The 17,827-nt window shown below is 42.4% G+C and overlaps 1 protein-coding gene across 3 annotated transcripts in view; it reads right to left on the reverse strand.

Annotated features, from left to right (window-relative positions):
- Window positions 1–17,827, reverse strand: part of PCYT1B (phosphate cytidylyltransferase 1B, choline) — a 1,139,653-nt gene that overhangs the window by 562,434 nt on the left and 559,392 nt on the right. For all 3 annotated transcript variants that reach the window (XM_069637298.1, XM_069637297.1, XM_069637295.1), the window contains exon 5: window positions 11,467–11,545. In XM_069637298.1, coding sequence (XP_069493399.1) covers window positions 11,467–11,545 — 79 coding nt within the window. The remainder of the gene's footprint in view (window positions 1–11,466; window positions 11,546–17,827) is intronic.

Raw genomic sequence — 17,827 nt, forward strand, 5'->3', positions numbered from 1 at the left:
AGAACGAACACGGCCCATTGACCTGTTATTTGGGAAGGTAACCATACTTAAAGTGGGAAAAAACCACAGAACAGGTTATCATGCCATGTTCTTTCTAGAGAGGGGCACCTGCTACCTAATTTTGTATTTTTGCAAGGAACTTGGGGTTGGCCACCCTAAGTTACCTGGGGGGAACCCAGACGTGGACCCCTTGCTCACTGTGCTTGGAGAGGCACAGCTCCACCTCACTGATGAGGCCCAACAAGGCTGAAACACGTGTATGGCGTTGCTGCTGGTACTTTTGTTCAAAGGAGGTTTGCCTGGCATTTCAGTGCTGGACTGCCCTTGTGGGCGGGACAAAGACTGATATGCAAATGGATATTCCTCCTTTGTGAAAAGTACAGTGAGCAAAAAGTGATGGCTGTGGACTCTTAAAGTGGGAAGAAACCACAGAACAGGTTATCATGCCATGTTCTTTCTAGAGAGGGGCGCCGGCTAACTTTTTTGTAGATAGAGGGCTGGCACTCGAGCTGTCACTATGGATTAATGCTCTGAAGATGAAGACAGCTCCCAGAATAAAATTCATACTGGCAATGATCCCGGTCCCTCCTAGAATTCATATATTCAAAGGGATTGATTAGAAAATTCAAAGCTTCGTCCAGGAAAAGAAACCTCCCACGCTGTCATTAAGGAAACTACAAATTTCTCTGGACAAAGGAAGCATGAAAGTGGCACACTTCCCCAGATACCACTTGACCGTCATAGCATGACACATCCGGGCTTTTCTTGAATAAGAGTCTGATGGCTGGATTAGAGTAGAAGAGATTAAAGCAGGTTCACTGGATCCAAGGTTGCTGCTGACAAGAGTGGCACAGAACAAGGAGGAATCCTCTGTACCAACAGAATTTCTGGTGAATTGTTGGATGGAGAAGTCAGGAATAATGGGTTGTGACCCATATTGAGCTAGGAAGGCTTCAGTAGGACTTAATACGGGGATCGGAATGAAAAGGAAGGCTATCATTTGACCAGCCTGGCATCATAATGGGATAAGATGGATTCATGACCTCATAAAGGACGGGGAAATGTTCCTGTTTGAGAAACTGGAGACAGGTAGGACGATGGATGGCTGTTCATTTGGAGAGAGAAAATAATACAGGGCGCCTGGCTCGGTCCTGATATGCCCAGGAAGGTGAATGTACATTCAAACAAAGAATCTGGACGGGAGAGCCACACTTTTGGGATTCAGGATATATTAGTTTAATCTCTGAATTTTAATAATGATACATACAATATATCACTTATTTGCATTATAACAGATAGACAGACAGTTATACATTAGGCTTTTCAGCAGTACCGCTCGGTACCACCCCCAAGAGTGTGGAGGGTGTTAGCCTTCTCGTGGTGCAAAATCTCTTGGATACACAATCAACATAGGTTCACAAAACAAGAGTGAGTGCAGCCCAGGACCTCAGATGCCGGAGTAGAAGCGTCTGGCTGGTGCGGCACCCTTCCAATTGCTGGCGCCATTCATTGATGCTCCCGCCATCTGGAAACCTCGGTTCTAGAGCCAGCCTTTTGGACTTACACCCGTTCCAGCAGTGGACACTGGGCCACCGCCTTCACCTGACTCCTCGCATGGTTGAAGATCAGCAGAGCTACTACCGCCGCACCGCGTGTCGGTCCAAGATACCACACGGACAGTGTTATATTCCTTCACCTCCATCCAGAAGAAGGCCATCCTAGCCACCTACGTCCAGTCCTTGTTCCCTGTGGCCGAAACACTACAGTGTCGATCTATGACACAACTCTATCTCATACTTACCTGTACACACCCGTTGTTGTGTTTTTTCCTATGACAATACCCATGGACCATCTGAGGTCCTGGGCTGCACTCACTCTTGTTTTGTGAACCTATGTTGATTGTGTATCCAAGAGATTTTGCACCACCAGAAGGCTAACACCCTCCACACTCTTGGGGGTGGTACCGAGCGGTACTCCTGAAAAGCCAAATGTATAACTGTCCGTCTATCTGTTATAATGCAAATAAGTGATATATTGTATGTATCATTATTAAAATTCAGAGATTAAACTAATATATCCTGAATCCCAAAAGTGTGGCTCTCCTATCCTGATTCTTTGTTTGAATGTATGTTCATTTGGAGAGCAATGTGCCCTCAGGGATGCAATGGGGGAAGCAATGATTCACCGAAAGAGGTTGATTATTTCTTCCGCCATCATTGTTCATTCTCATGATTAGGGAAGGACCCCTTCCTGGATGAGTTGTTGTGTCTGCAGAAATGCTGATTTTTCAGGGTAATTGTGGTAAAAAGATAATATTGATGATGTGGAAGTCCTACAACTGGCCCACAAGTGAGGAATGCACACATGACCTTTTTCCAACCTCTTTGGTAGAGAGGTTTGTAATGAGTAGACAGAATACAATAAATCTCTTCAAAGAGATCTAGTATTGTTTCCTAAAAGAGGTTGCATGAGTTGGGTGGCCCCTGGAAATTGACATGACACTAAGGGTGAACGAGAGAGGTCAAAGTTATGAGCTTAGGAAGTATGGCTGGAGAATGGCCCACCTGGCGAGAATGGTAAGGAGGGTAAAGAATGGGAAGAAGGGTCAAGAGGGGACAATATGTATATCCTCTGTTTGTTATCGCCTACCAATGATGTGGATAAAACGTGCCTGTTGTCTTGTTAAACTGAATCAAATCATGATGATACAAAACTAAGTCACTGGGGCCTTCTTCCAAAAGCATTTGTGAGTGAGTGAATGATTTTCATCTGGATTCACTGTTTTATGGGAAGCCAGCTGGCAGATGATTTTAGGGCTAATGTGATGTGTATCTTGACAACAAACACCAGTCTTCCTTGTCTGCTCTGCCCTAATTGCATCATTTTTATCAGTTAGGCTAGCAGGTCTAGATAGTCTGTGTATAGAAATCCAATTATCCTGGGTGTGCACTTGTAGTAATTCCAATCTATGACTCATTTCTAGGTAAGGGAAGATTTCTCATAAAGTGTGATATTGGCAGTAGGCACTCTTACAGAGGGCATTGATTTGTCTGATGAGAGAGAATTTGGAGTAAAAACGCATTTTGACTTGTCTTCTTGGGACCAAGGGTTACCCATGGTGAGAGAGCATAGGAATAGTATGTGAGCAAAAGTAGTGATGCCTACATTGGTGATAATAGTTGTGTTTGCATTGAAGCAGAGGCTAGTTGCTTTCATCAAATTTGTAATTAAGGTAAGACCTTCAGAAAGGAAGTTACTACTGGCTGCATTATCTTTGGTTTTGGACAATTGTTTGATGTTGTTTGTATAATATGAAGAGCATCTAAGATTGAATTGGACATGTTAGGAACTGGGCATGGACAGCAGTTAAAGAGCAAAGGAGATCAACCAGAACCTTGAGGTACTATGTATGACGACGGAGTGACTTTAGAGGAGAATTTACCAAGTTGTACCTGAGAAGTTCTACTCTGGTGAAGGACTCAATCCAACAAAAAAACGTTATGTCAAGGTCCATAGAGCTTTTTAGTCTGTTGAGTAGTGTATCATTGTTTATTATGTCATAAGCCACTGACAGGTAACCATAATCAGTATGGCTTTCTCATTACTATCTAAATGTTTTAGGATGTTCTCCTTAATGCCAGTTATTATGGTCTCCTATTATGGTTGGGTCGGAATGCAGATTGTCTGTCATGGAAAGGACAAAGTACTTGCTGTATGGTTAACGTTGTCATGTATCTAATCTTTTTACTATCATGGAAAGGAAGGGGAGGTTGGAAATCAGTCTGTATTTATTCAGTTCAGTTGGATCATCAGTGTATTTAGTACAGGTTTTGTAATAACATATTTTAAGGGAAGCGTACTCTACCGCCTTGCAGTGAAGTATTTGAAGTATTGAAAAAAAGAGTTCAGATGTGGTGCCAGTGCCTGGATTTGTGCTTGGTTACCACAGCAGGGTGTGGTTACCCAAGGTAGTGGGTATTTTCTTTCTATTGTGTACTGTCTGTTGATATCTGAAACCTTTGTCAAATGAAAGCAATGGAATTTAGCATCTCCCCGTACTGGTCTGATATGCTACAGCAAGCTCGTAGCGTGCGATTTAATGGTTGTTTGGATGGTTGCGATTTTCACTCTCGCTTGCATTTGGCAGGCCACTGCTTCTTCTTTAGAGTTCGATGCTCTCTATTTTCTCTTTAGTAACTTTCTCTTTTTAAATTGGTAGAGTGAAAATGTTACAATTTGTTTCCAGGTTTGATCAAGATTTTGTTAAATATATAGAAGGAAGTATGACAGTTATCTTTGAGAGGTTCCTCACATAGACTATGGAAAATAGTTTCATTACAGTTGTCTAGCCATTGTGCTAGCTTAGAGTTTTTGCATGTAGTCGTGACATTTTGAGTGTTGACTTTTTTCAAAGGCCTCCAAAGGGATGCTTCGGTGTTCTTGTATTTAGGGCTAGCTTGATTCACATGGAGTTTGATTGCACTTACAATCAGTATATAACTGGAGCAAAATTGTTTTTTTATGGTTTTTAGATGCTAAATATATATGGATTTCAGAAAAACATTATGTCCCCCAACATCCGTCCTTTCATACCTGAAGTAGTAGTGCTCAGATCCTCACACAATCTCCTATTCCTGCCTCTCGATGCAGCCCTCTGGATTGTGGTGCCATCTGCAAAATGGTTGGAGCAGGGAGGCCTGCTCAAAGACATGGGTAAAAGGGTATTGGTGTTTGTGGTGCAGCCCCTCATAGTTTTAAATGGAGGATTGTGTAGTACATTGTTCTCCCCCTGTATGGCCTTCACCTAAGGTGGTTCTAATTTCCATTGCCCCTCCTTTGTATTTCCCATGGTATTTGGATGGTTAAGGGCTGTTTGGCCACAACCTGCTCTGATTCCTTCAAACGTCATCAGCACTTGCTGCCGAACCTCTCACCTTACTGCACTATCGTCTGCTGGGTTGTGGTGATTCCTGGCAAGGGGCTTGCCAGTAGTCCTACCTTAGCTTTGGCCATAACTGCAGTGCACTGTGCGATAGTACAATTTTATGGCTTGCAACTCTGTCTCCATGGCTTACCTCTTTTATCCCATCTCACACCCTCTGGGATCTGGACCTTTCCAGGGCTGGAGTCTTCAGGCGTGCATTTTGTCACTTCCAGAGTCACCCTGCTTGTTTCTCTTGCTCTGCTCTCTCCCTGGCCCCAGTACACCAGGGCTTTCTGATTAGGATTTCATGCTTTTGGCACCAGACTCATAATTGAGCTTTGTCAAAGGGTGGAGCTAGTCCTACATCTGAGGTGGATGGTGATAGTAGAAAGGTTGCAATTCCTGCCCCTGCTTGTGTGCCAATTTGTACCTGACTAGAACCCTGTCACAGCTTTGGCTCTGACTGCCTTTGCTCATCACTGTCCTTTTTGCCATTTCAAACGTTAGACCCCCAGAGAGAGAAGAGAACCCCGTGATCACTGAGCAGTGAGGGGACAAACCAGGAAAAACAGAAATAGTTACCATTACAAACGAGGGTCAAGTGCAGCAGGGACCAGATTACTGCTGCAGAGCAGTTGTTGAGAGAGATAGATGCCAACAGCAGCTGCACAGACATACAGAGTAGCTGCACAATGAATGTGACCGGCTAAGACTGTTGATAGTTCTGCAATGACCAACAATACACTAGACCGCAGTGTTCTAGAAAGGGGAAGGTTCCCCGGATTTACCCAATGGATGCATGCCAATAGGATCCTAGAAACAAACTTCAACATTTTCTCATCACTGTCTGATCTCCCGGGCTGAAACCTGTGCAAAGAAATTGGGCGGGGCTAAGACTTGCTTTAAAGAGTTTTTTCACAAATACATGCTCTGGGAGGAGAAGCCAGAAAGGAGAGTGGATAGGGACAACTGTCCAAACCTTACCGGGGAGGGATATATAATATGGGGAATGGAAACAGGAAGTGGGGGTGTATTGGGTGAGGTCAGAGGAGGAGGTGGGCAATGACCAAGAGACCAGAGGGAGGAATGAGGGAGAGGTAGATTGCGTTGATAGGTTTTGTATCAGGAGAGTCATTGCCCTAGGAGTGGTAGTGGTTCTGTTCTGTGAGTGTGTTTGTGAGATGTGTGTCTGTAGAGAGGACAGAGTAGTGTTAATGTAAGAAGATGGATACCGGTTGTAAGGAGGGTGACTGAATACTAGTGTGGGAGGAGTGGTAGAGTGGGAGGAGTAGTAGCATGGGAGAAGGAGTAAGGGAGTGAGCCGAGGATGTGTAGGAGGAGCAGTAGGATTGAATGAGGAGGAGTAGTAGTGTGGGAGAAGGTGTATTAGTGGTACAGTAGGAGCAGTGAGAAAAGGGTTAAAATCAAAGGCTGAATGCAGGAGAAAGGATGAGTGAAACATCAGAGGGACAGGAGGTTGCTCGGGAGCAGTGGCGGTTGGTGCATTTTTTAATTCTCCCTGCTGTGGTACTGTCCATTGGCTCTAAGAACAAAGCAGTCAGTGAAATCAACACAGCCGGTGACTTGGGGAGACTGATATAAGACCGGTCTGTGTTGAAGCCAATGCTGCAAGCGGCAACATTGTATGGCGAGCACTGGAATGAACATTGTTTGAAATATGTGTGATAAAAGACGCAATTAAATTTGAACTGCTGATGAGCGATTGAACTTTGAAACAAAGATACGATACTTTTGACAGAGTGCTCCGGCACCACGTGGGTGCTCAATCAAAGGACTCTGTAAGGTAAACAGCTGAAAAGTGAAAGAGTTGTAGAGAATTGTGAATCAGAGTGGTCCTGCGATGGGTCAATCAAAACCCTGTGCACAATTGAAAGTCTTCGATGTTGATACAGTAAAAAACATTTGTAGCAAAGTTGATGAAAGTGGTCCGACCCGGGAGAGGGAGATCAATTGAAAGCTTTGTGTTAAAGTGGGTATGAGCCCGACGAAGAGGATCCGGGGTGAAGCGAAAATCCCCCAAGAAGGTTTTGTGTTCAAGTGCGTCTGAGCCCAGCAGAGGAGGACCCGGGGTCAACAGAAAATCACCCAAGAATTTGTACTTGTGAAATCCTAAGAAGGTGGGTCTGAACCCAGCAGCGGGGGACCCAGCGTGAACAGAATATCACCTGAAAATGTGTACATGTGAAGCCCTAAGGAGAAAGGAACTTTTGTTTGTCGTATTGCATCAGGCCCTCTGAAAAAGAGACTTTGAATGGCAAAGAGACTTTGGCACAGAAGGCCATGATATTGAAGTTCTGAACTGCACCCTTGTGCTAGAGAAGCCAGAGACTTTGCTAAGCTTGAGTGTGCCGCCTTGCCCCGTGGGGAAGGGAAGCCAGCGGCTTGAATGTCCTGACATATCATTTCTTGAACGCTTTTCTTTCGCATAACATTGTTTCCCACACTATTTGTATTTGGAGATAAAGATTGACAATAGGTTTATTAGTATAGGCCCTTTTATTTTGACAAGACACCACTAGGACTGCGTTAATATTATTTGATGGTCGTAGCTTGCTCCAATCTTTAGGTTTAGTTTTAGATTGGCGTTTTTCAAACCTAATTGAAGTTCAGTAAACACCCTTAAACTGTGATCACTTGCGTTGGTCTTACTGTTTGATACCATGCCTTCCTTGCATACTGCACCTAACACACGCACACAATCAATGTGAGTACGTGTGTGTGTGTGTGGTGCTGTGGAGTCCAGGGGGCAGGCATGGTATTTTTTACTAGACATCCATCATGGATGCTCAGTAAAAAAATACCATCCCTGTCCCCTGGGCCACACAGAGCCAAACACATGCACACAATCAACGTGAGTATTTCTGTATGTGAGGCTCAAGGGTGCCAGGGACCAGGCATGGTATTTGTTACACATCTATTGTAGATGTCTAGTAAGAAATGCCATCCTTGTCCCCTGGGCTCCACAGTGCCTCAAAAGGAGAGCTTATTTTGGCCAGTGGGGACAGGGATTGTGCAACAAAGACATTTTAACAAAGCATTGTTTTACAACCCTCCCCCCCGACTGCCAAAATCAGCTCCACAGACCAGCACAAAAACACACACACAGCATGCACTCACTCATTCACACACACAATCACTCATCATCACTCACTCACTCGTAACACAAGCATACACGCATTCATAAACATTTTGAAATAAAAATAATGAACATAAATGTACCTTCTGCCCCGGGCCTGTAGTTCCCTCCCAGTGCTCCAGCTCCTGCATAGCATGAGCAGGAATCAGGAAGCATGAATGCATGGGCCTGGGCGTGGGTGATGAAACGCCCCACTCCAGCCTGCTCTGTCTGTATCTGTGGGAAGGCGCAGGAACACCCTCAGCTGGAAAAAACAGCTGAGGGAGTGCTCAGTGTTTAACTGGGATGGCTCCTCGACTCATCCATAATGGGTGAGTCTCCCCTGTTGGGGAGGAGACAGGAGAGGTTCAGTTAGAGAAGAAAGCTCCCTGGTGTGTGTTGGTGACTTGTGGGGCTACTTTTTTCCTTCTTCTCCTGGCCCGCAGTGCGGGTTTGGTGCCCAGTGTGTGTCCGGGTCCTCGGGGGACATTTGGGGCAGGTGAGAGTGGCCATTCTGCCCGTCTCTGGAGCGCTGCCTGGAAACGCAGCAACCCTAGCAGGTTTAGTACTGGAGCTCTGCCAATTACGGGCCTTGTGAAATGTTTCAGGCAGGTGGCATATCACACTGAATATGCTTTGTAATATTGTGACTATTGCCTTTGAGAAGGGAATAGTGTTTAGGTTGTTTCCCAGCTGAACTTTTGTGTGTATGTTCTTATTTTTTGTGTGTAGTGAGTTTTATTTTGAGTTGAAGTATGCCAGTCACAAGAGCAAAGGGGCTCAATGTAACTTTTGGGCAGTCTGTCGCTTTACCCCCCTGCCACCAGGTATCTGGATTTTCTGGTCAGGGCGTGAAGAAGGGACTTGTGTATGATGATCTTAATGCTGGGATATATGACAGATCCCTTGGTGTGCTGGATGATATGTCATTGACACCTCTGGCCAAAAACACCTGACTGATTTTTTAATGTTTTGTATTGTTATATTTGTTGTTGTTTTTTATGTTAGTGCCATTATGCCTCTGGGCCTTGTCCTGTGAGCTATATAAAATAGAAAATAAAAATAATGAAAAGAAAGGAGAGGTAAAGGTGGATGTGAGATGCACGAGGTACATCTCACCATGTAGCTGCAATGCACACAAATCCTTCCAGTGTGATTTGGGAAAGTTAGAAAGTCCTTAAGGTAGTTAGTGAGCCTGCGTTTAGGGAGAACAACATCAGTATAAGGCACATATTAGACAGTAGGTGTAAGAATCAGTAGAACCTACCAGGGGTTACCGATGCCTGGGTTAAGTAGGAGGTTCGTGGTGAAGTCACGAAAGAGAAGGTCGGCCTTAGGCCCCACAAAGATTTTAATTAAAACCCTTCAAGCCTTTTTAAGACTCAGATTTCTTTTGCTGCCATCTTTGACACTTGATTCTGTCATTCACTGTTTCTGCTTTTCCCCTTACTTTCTGGCCCTTCTTCTGCACGAGTACTTGCTCTCAACTAGTGCATCACTGCCGATATTGCTCTCATTTTACTATCACCTTTGATCCGTCTCTACTTGATTTCCGCACATGTGCTGACTTCTGGATAAGGACTCTGAACAGAATTCTTTCCGGAAATGGCCCCAAAATCGCTTCTTATAATGTCTTCTTACACCACACACCAGGGACGTCATTTCACCAAAATGCCAGGGGTAGCGGAAGTGACTTCACATCACCCTTGACCTTTGATGAAATCACCAAAAGTAATGTCATTTGACCGCACCCTGAAGTGACATCACAGGAAGTGATGGAGCGCAACCTTTCACCCCTTAACAAAACAGAAAGTGGCTTCACATAGCATTGTTCCCTAGTTCACAAAGATAAATATGGCTACGATATCACTATAATGTCATATACATTTCATACAAGAATTAATCACCATATGTATTTTTAATATCCGTGTGTATAGGGCCATGTTACCAAATGACTGTGAATGTAAGCAGACGTCCAACGCCAAATGATAATGATGTGTTATTATATAGCACTTAAACTTAAGCGTTTTATATAGAACAAATATACATGCATTATCACCCAACCTGTGTTTGTACTCATGTAGACCTCTGAAGGATGAAAGGCTGAGTTGTACTTTCTGGGATTCAAACCTGCAACCTGCAAATCACACACACATCGCAGAAGCGAGCGATCAACCCTCTGAGCTATCTTACCGGCTATAGCAAAACGAGCAATTACATGTCTGCATGTTCTCAAATTCATAAAGTCAGAAAGCAAATTACACTCTGTAGTGGATACCAATAAACTACTAAGTGAGATTTAACAGTAGACCATTTCATCTGCAGGTGTGGTGCAAAGTTGGCCACATGTCAAGCCTTCATGGATCTACTTTTCAGGCTTTAGAGGTTGGCAAATACATACGATTGGGAGGGTTCATAACTGTAAATTAAAGTATTTAGAGTAGCCAGGAAAAGCAGAGCTCTCACACGGCATCCTGTACCCTGTGCACTCGTTACCTCATACATTCAAACAAACATCCTGAACAGCATGCCAGGGAGGTAGGAAAGATAGACGCATTACAACAAAGCATTCATTGTGGCACAATGAAATCAAGGGTCACTTGATGTGCTATAGTCAAACATTTCCACACTTTACACAAGCTCTTAGGCACAAGGATTTTATCAAGTGACCGAGGACACCGAGATGGAATGTCTTTAGATGATCGTTACAGAGATGACGGCAGAAAAAAACATCCTATAACTGCAACTTGCAAAAAGCAAAATACATATAGTTTTTATCTGCATTGTGAATTTGAGGTGTTTAAGAACAGTCTAAATCAGTGAAGTGTGCCTAAAATAAACCTTGAATGAGTCTAGGAATTATCATATAGAATTCCAGAAAGACTATTGTTATTCCTATTCTTTCTTATTTAGGGTCACTGCTCAAAGTGCTACACTTGTGGAACCCCCTGTTTTTTTAAGAGGCCTGAACAAGAAAGCCAGCCACTTCAGAAACACAGAGCCACATGGCTCTGGCCGCATCCCAGGAGCTTCCATTTAAAAAAAAAATAATAATGTTTAGGGGTAGCAAGGGAGACCACAAGGGTAGCAAGGGAGACCTCAGAGGTTGCAGTTGAGTCCCCTAGCAACCCCCAAATGACGTCCCTGCCACACACATACACGCACACTTACAATGCATACCCACGGTCGCACGCACATGCACCCCCACATTGTGCATACAGCCATACACCACACATATGGACACACTTCAAATACACATATATCAACGCAGCACCCACACACAGCACCTACGTGACCCCCTTGAACATATATACACTCACAATGTGAGAGGGGTGAGGATATCTTGGAGGAAGCAGGAGAGGCGTTAAGAATACATCTGCGTTTTAGGTAATGAACGAGCCCTCACCTGCCTCCTTTATGTGTTTATAGACATCGTCTGATCCCGCAGATGAGTATGGAATGTCGTCATGAGCTACAAAATCAATCTAAAATGACAGAGAAATAAAGGTAAACATTTCGTAGCTTCATGAACTGGTACATTTATTACGTTTTTTATCTTTTCTCGCTGGTTATTGCTTGTCAGACTTTTACTTAACATCTTAACAGGTTAGCTTCATTTGTTATCGTGAACATTGACCAAGTTTAAGAATATTAGCCCCAAATCTGTTTTTTGGCAAGACCTTAACCCAGCCGGGCATTAACAAGGATGGCATGCCTATCCCCGGGGTTGATCTTCGTTACTGCAACCAAATAAAGGCATGTCAAAATAACGGTCTAGAAAGTCCATTTTAAAAACCTTAAAGTGTGACTATTTAGGTATGATGAATTCTCTGACAGGTAATGCCTTGAGAATTTTGAAATTCTGCTCATAGGAATGTGAGGATTTCTGCACGGTTTCCTAGTCTCACTACTTAGAGTGAAGATAGATGAATACAATCAAAGGGCCATGCCCACAATCCACACGCCCAATGTGAAGACCTCTACTGCCATTATGGCCCTTTCACAATAATATTTGTGCAAAAAAAATGTATTTGAAGCCAAATAGTTATTCCTAGTAATGGGAAGTCATTTTTAATGTTTCAGTCTTGGGGCTGTCTGGTAACTGACGGGATTGTTGGACACAGCAGTCATTTCTAATTGCATCCCCACATTACAATCGTTCTTTTGTATTTCGTGGGTACTTGATTAACCGCTCAAGCCTATTATAAAAATGTTAATGTTGCTATTTTAGGATACCAAAAATGAGCATGCATGCGAATGTCATGAATACATAAACTATAACCAAGCAATGCAATCACATTATAAAATCATGACACCTGAATACAATTTGATTAATTGTAAAAGAAATGCACAGATGCATTTGTTCCAAATGTGATCTCTTTTTCAGCGCCCAACCCAGCAGAGTTTCCACAATATTTAAGAGAGGGTAGGAAGGCAAAAATGTTGAGTAAAACTTTATAATTAGGTGCACTAATGGTACATTAATGAATGTGTAAGAAATATACAATACCTAGTTTAACATAATAGACATAAACTATACAGTTCAGAATCATCTTATAACACATATGAACCTGGAGTAGTATACAAATCTAAAAATTATGCTCTTATAATACATGAAAAGCCTCCAACATCGATATATGCCATAATTGTGCTATAATACGGTAGGTAGCATGCTATATCTTTATAAAAATTCTGGAAATAATGTTCTTATCACAGGCTAGTTGTGATATCACAACTGCTCTATATCAGATATTACTCTTCAGTTGTGATGTCACAATGCCTTCTGCTTGAGCCAGCAGACAGCACAATTTCAACTGTCACTGCAAATATTGTTATACATTGTTTTTTTATTCAAACATTTTGGTCTTTACAATATTCAATTCATCAGCTCATACTATATATCATATACAGCTTAAACTATCTATCACATGCATAGAACTTCCTCCAACATATTGCAAATGATTTCATCTTAATCCAACAATCACAAATCACTGAAACAAAAAAACAAAAAAAATAATGATTATTAAATAAGAAATATAAACATGTTCAGCCGTATCAATAACATCTAAAACGTATCTTGCCTTCTGGGTTCCCCAGTACATCTCCTTTGATTTAATCCATGATTGATTTTGAGCAAAGAGATTGGCCTGTAGTTTGCACAATTTGTATGATATTTTCCTGGTTTGTGAATTAATGTAGTCTGGGCCATATGCATCGATTCTGGTCAATCTCCTCTCTTTATAATCTCTAAGTAAACATCCAACAGGATAGGACTTAATAAGACACTAAATGTGCTGTAGAATTCTAGCAGGATCCCGTCATGACCTGGGATTTAATTCCTTTGTGTATTCGTCATTGCATTCAACAATTCCTCTTTAGTAAGCAAGGCGTCTAATATCTCAATGTCAGGATCTTGCATACCAGTCCCTCTATTAATTCTAATTTATCAGCTTCAGTGCTGGACTCCTCAGACTTATATAAGACTTCATAAAAGTCCCTAAAAGCATTCACAATATTGGCATTTTTAGTCAAGACCACATTATCATCTGTGACATTTGACATAATACTCTAGTTCTCGTCAATCCTTTTAAGTCTACTAGTCAGTAGAGAACCAGCCCTTTCCTCAAATTCCCAATAGAACTGTCTAAGATGAAACAAAGCCCTTTCCACTTTTTGAGACAACCATTGATCCAGTTTCTGTCTCTGTCTGTCTGAAGGCTCATCGTAGTTCTTCTCTTCTGCTTCCCTCAGAGAACATGTTAATATCTCCTCTTCACAAGCCCTGATTCTTTCAAGATGTGTTGAATAACTAATCATTTGTCCTCTTATAGTGGCCATCAAGGCTTCCCAAAAAACAAAAACATTGTCGACCGATTCTTTATTTTCATTTATATAGTTTATAAGCTCTTCTCCTATAGTTTCCTTAAAAGCTGTATCAGAAAGCAAGAATGTATTAAGCCTCCATCGTTTATGCCAGGGGATCGATCCCCAACGTGTAGCTCGGGACAACATGTTGCTCGCTACACCCTAAATTGTTGCTCACCAGTTGCTCTGGGCCATGCTTTGGAGGCCTAGAAGGAGGTGCTGAAGGAATATGAGATATATAGCCAGCTATGGTTCCAGCTGTTTATTTTTATGCATGCAAGATTTGTTTCTTGCCACCATGCAAATTAATTTTCAGTAAATGTCCTTACTTCTTATCGTAGTGTCATTGTTAAAACACTGTCATCTTCAGTTACTTTGCTCAGATGACAAATGTATTAATGAGTAAAATAATTGAACCATATTTGTGTCCTGGAGAAAATAGTCATATTCTTTTCCTTGGTACAGCTAACAGGAGCACAATGGATAGGTGGCATTGCATAAAACGTTCCTTTATTAAATAATTTGCATGCACTGCTTTTTGTACAAGTGTAGTTTGTTAGATGCCACCATGCATATTTATCTGCAATATTAATTTTGGTATCACTTATATTTATTATTAGTGCCACAGTGGAAAAATGGTCATTGTTTGATACCCTGCCCATCTGACACACGGGTAATGGGCAGATAAGGTAAATGCATGCCACATTTTTCATAATTAATATGCCCTATATTCAAATCCAATTAAGATACCGTTAATGTTTATACTAACAAGCCAATAAATTAATACTTAGTTAACACCACCACCCCCTCTATGAAGTGGTCATCAAATGCTCAAAGTTTTGACCAATGTTTGCCACTAAGTCTTGTGTAAAATCCCTTTTGGGCAGAGAAAAGAAAGGCATTCTTCTTATTTCCAATGTAACAGCCCACTGGAGTTTAAAAGGCACCATTTTGTGCCCCCCCTTGCACACCTTTAATTTATTGAGGAATGAGAACATATAACCAGCCTCCTGCCTTCTGGTGATCTCATTTCACAGATTTCTCCTTGCAATCTTATACGTTTACGCAAGTCTGTATATAAGGGAAAAGAGGGCAACCTATGTATATTTTCGAGATCTGCCTCTTTTTCCATCAGACAAGCTCTTGCTATTAGAGCTATTTTGAGGTGGCTCAATGTGCCAAATTTAGTTATATCCCATCCCTATACAAATGGACAGTGCCTTACAAACACCCATAAACTCAAGTAGCTTCCTTTACTAGGGAAGGGTACAATTGCACTTGCACTGAAATTCACTTTATGATTAGCAGAAAATCCCAGATGTGCTTTTAAAAAATAGGTAAAAAATCTTAACTGGTCCAACACTTTCAAATGAAACACCCCCAATTCAGGTCATAAGACGCTACCAGGTGTATCTGCAGGGATGCATACTATTTGGCACAGGAATTTATTTTGCAACTCCTTCAGGCCATGACAGTTTGAACCACCCTAGATTTTGCTGCCATAAAAATCATGGAACAGACCTTTGCCTTATATACCTCCAGGCACTTCTCCAATCAGAATGCCTCAAACTTGCAATAACAATGTAAAAAGGCTTTTATCCCTTAAAGATGCCTTTTCAGCTGTCTTCTTAAAATGATTGACGCAAGCATCGCACTTTGCAAAGATTAGGCTCAAATAAAAATGAGACTGCCCCCTCATCTTTACATTCATTTAAAAATTATCTACATGGTTACACCCTATTCATGAACAACATAATTTTTGTTTTTATCGTATTTAATTTCAAACTATAGTAACTTGTGTTTAGCAGGCCCTGTTGGAAACCTGCCGTGGGGCATGTTTCCTTCTGCATAAGGAAGCATGCTATAAAATGCACCCTTCAAAGCGGGTGGATTAACTCTCCTAAAAGTACTACAATCAACATCCAAAAGGAATAAATCGGGGCCAACTGACATCCCTGCTTTTCACCTTTATCTGTGGTGGAAAGCAATGTATAATTATCTGATCTTGTATATCGGACAGATTCTGAGATGTCTGCGTATCACTGTTGGATAAGACTTAACAAACCATTAGTGACCTGTAATGGTATAGAAGTAGGACTCAGACGCAGTGGGCTCATGTTGATTGGCATACACTTATATTAAAGTAAAAGGGTGCGGGGTTGGGGAAACTCTTGCCTTTCCCTAAAGAGGAGAGGGGTTTCCCTACTTCAACCAAAACTAAGGAAACTATCAGGCTGTTTTTGTCTAAAGTAAATAGTTCACTGTCACAAGTCCAACACCTATTTCCATCCCTCACACTATTGACTAAACTATAAAAAATAAAAGTTCTTCTTAATTCAGAAGAATAGGTTCTTGATCCAATCAAAGGGTTCCAAATAACAAAGGTTCCAAACCCAAACTTCATAAATGTAAAATAAAGTTCTTAGATATTTCGCTGTTACACAAACTTTGCAACAACCAGGGCCAATGACTCCCTTGTCCTGATTCCTTCTATTGGCAATTCTCTATTTCTTGCAACACAACCCGGGGGCAATGCCTCCCTCACCAGCCAGCCTGAGTACTCCCCCTACCTCTATAGAGCCTTGTAGTGGGCTCTGGTCCGGCCGGAAACACTGCAGTGTCAATCTTTCCATGGGCAGCGCGGTCTTCCTTTCACGTGCTTCCCAGTCTTCAGGAACACCGGGATCTACTCTCTGCCAGCTCACATTCTGGTCCATCCAGCTCCACTCTTGGCATCCTGGTGTGCTTTCCTGCACCTCTCTGCACCTTACTGGCTCCTGCAGCTCCTCCATGGAGGACTAGACAACTTCTTCCTAAGTCTCATCTTTTTCTACTCTACATTGACCAATGAGCAGCCAGCAACAACTAGACTGCTCATTGTGGTTCTTAGGAGTACCCTTACTGCCTCTCTGCCTCCGCTTCATCCCAGTACGTATTCCGAGTTGTCTAGAATACGTATGTTGGTTCATCTGGGCACTCTACATTCCTCCATGTATCTTCTTCGTCTCAGTGGTTATAAATAGTATATCTTTCATTTCTTCCCCACTTTTCCTCGTCTCAGTATTTCTACCCTTGATCTCCGTTGGGTCAGTTGTGCTCTTCATAGTCCTAGTACTTTCTAGGGAAATGGCAGGGCGACTATAACTCATGAGCCTGTTATGGAAGGGGTTGGTCTTAGTGTTATAGGGATACCGCTTTCTCACGAGTGGGTCCTCCCAAGTCCCATGAGGGATTTCTTCTCCCATGTGATCCTCTCCCTGTGTTTCGGGAGGATACCTCAGGGGCAACGTGCTCGCCTTGGAAGCAAGACGACACGGAGCAACACAGGTTCGAGTCCCGGGTCCGGGCTTAGAAACCTCTGGGTATTAAGCGTGTTATAAATAACCGATCATATCATATCACCAACCCCATTGGAACTATTGTACTGAGGATGTACCCTCCTGGCCCCATGGGAATGGTCTCCCCCTCAGGGAGAAGTGGCAACAGCCGCAGATTTTTCACAGACCCCAATAAAATGTAAATTATGCCAAACTGTTTCTATCAATCGAATACCGCCGAAATCCATCCTGGAGTCTTTTTGACTCCATCAGTGGGGACAAACACTGCCAAACCACCACTTGGAATCCGGCAGAGATACCACCAGACAAAGTGGCGATAGCAGTACCATTGAGATGCCACCAAACTCGCGATGAGAACCAATGTTCTCATTTCTAATTTGTTTTGCAATCATTTGTCCGCAAACTGTGTGCTGATATGTTCTATCAAAAAATTGATGTTGCTCACCATTTTATTTGATATTCCAATTTTGCTCATTGCGCACAAAAGGTTGGGGAGCCCTGCTTTATGCCCTCTCCGATCCGAAACATTGTTTTCTGTGATATTAATGGACAACAAACTGTTTA

The sequence above is a fragment of the Ambystoma mexicanum genome, chromosome 7p (genome assembly GCF_040938575.1).
Source record: "Ambystoma mexicanum isolate Mex_15411 chromosome 7p, UKY_AmexF1_1, whole genome shotgun sequence".
NCBI lineage: Eukaryota > Metazoa > Chordata > Amphibia > Caudata > Ambystomatidae > Ambystoma > Ambystoma mexicanum.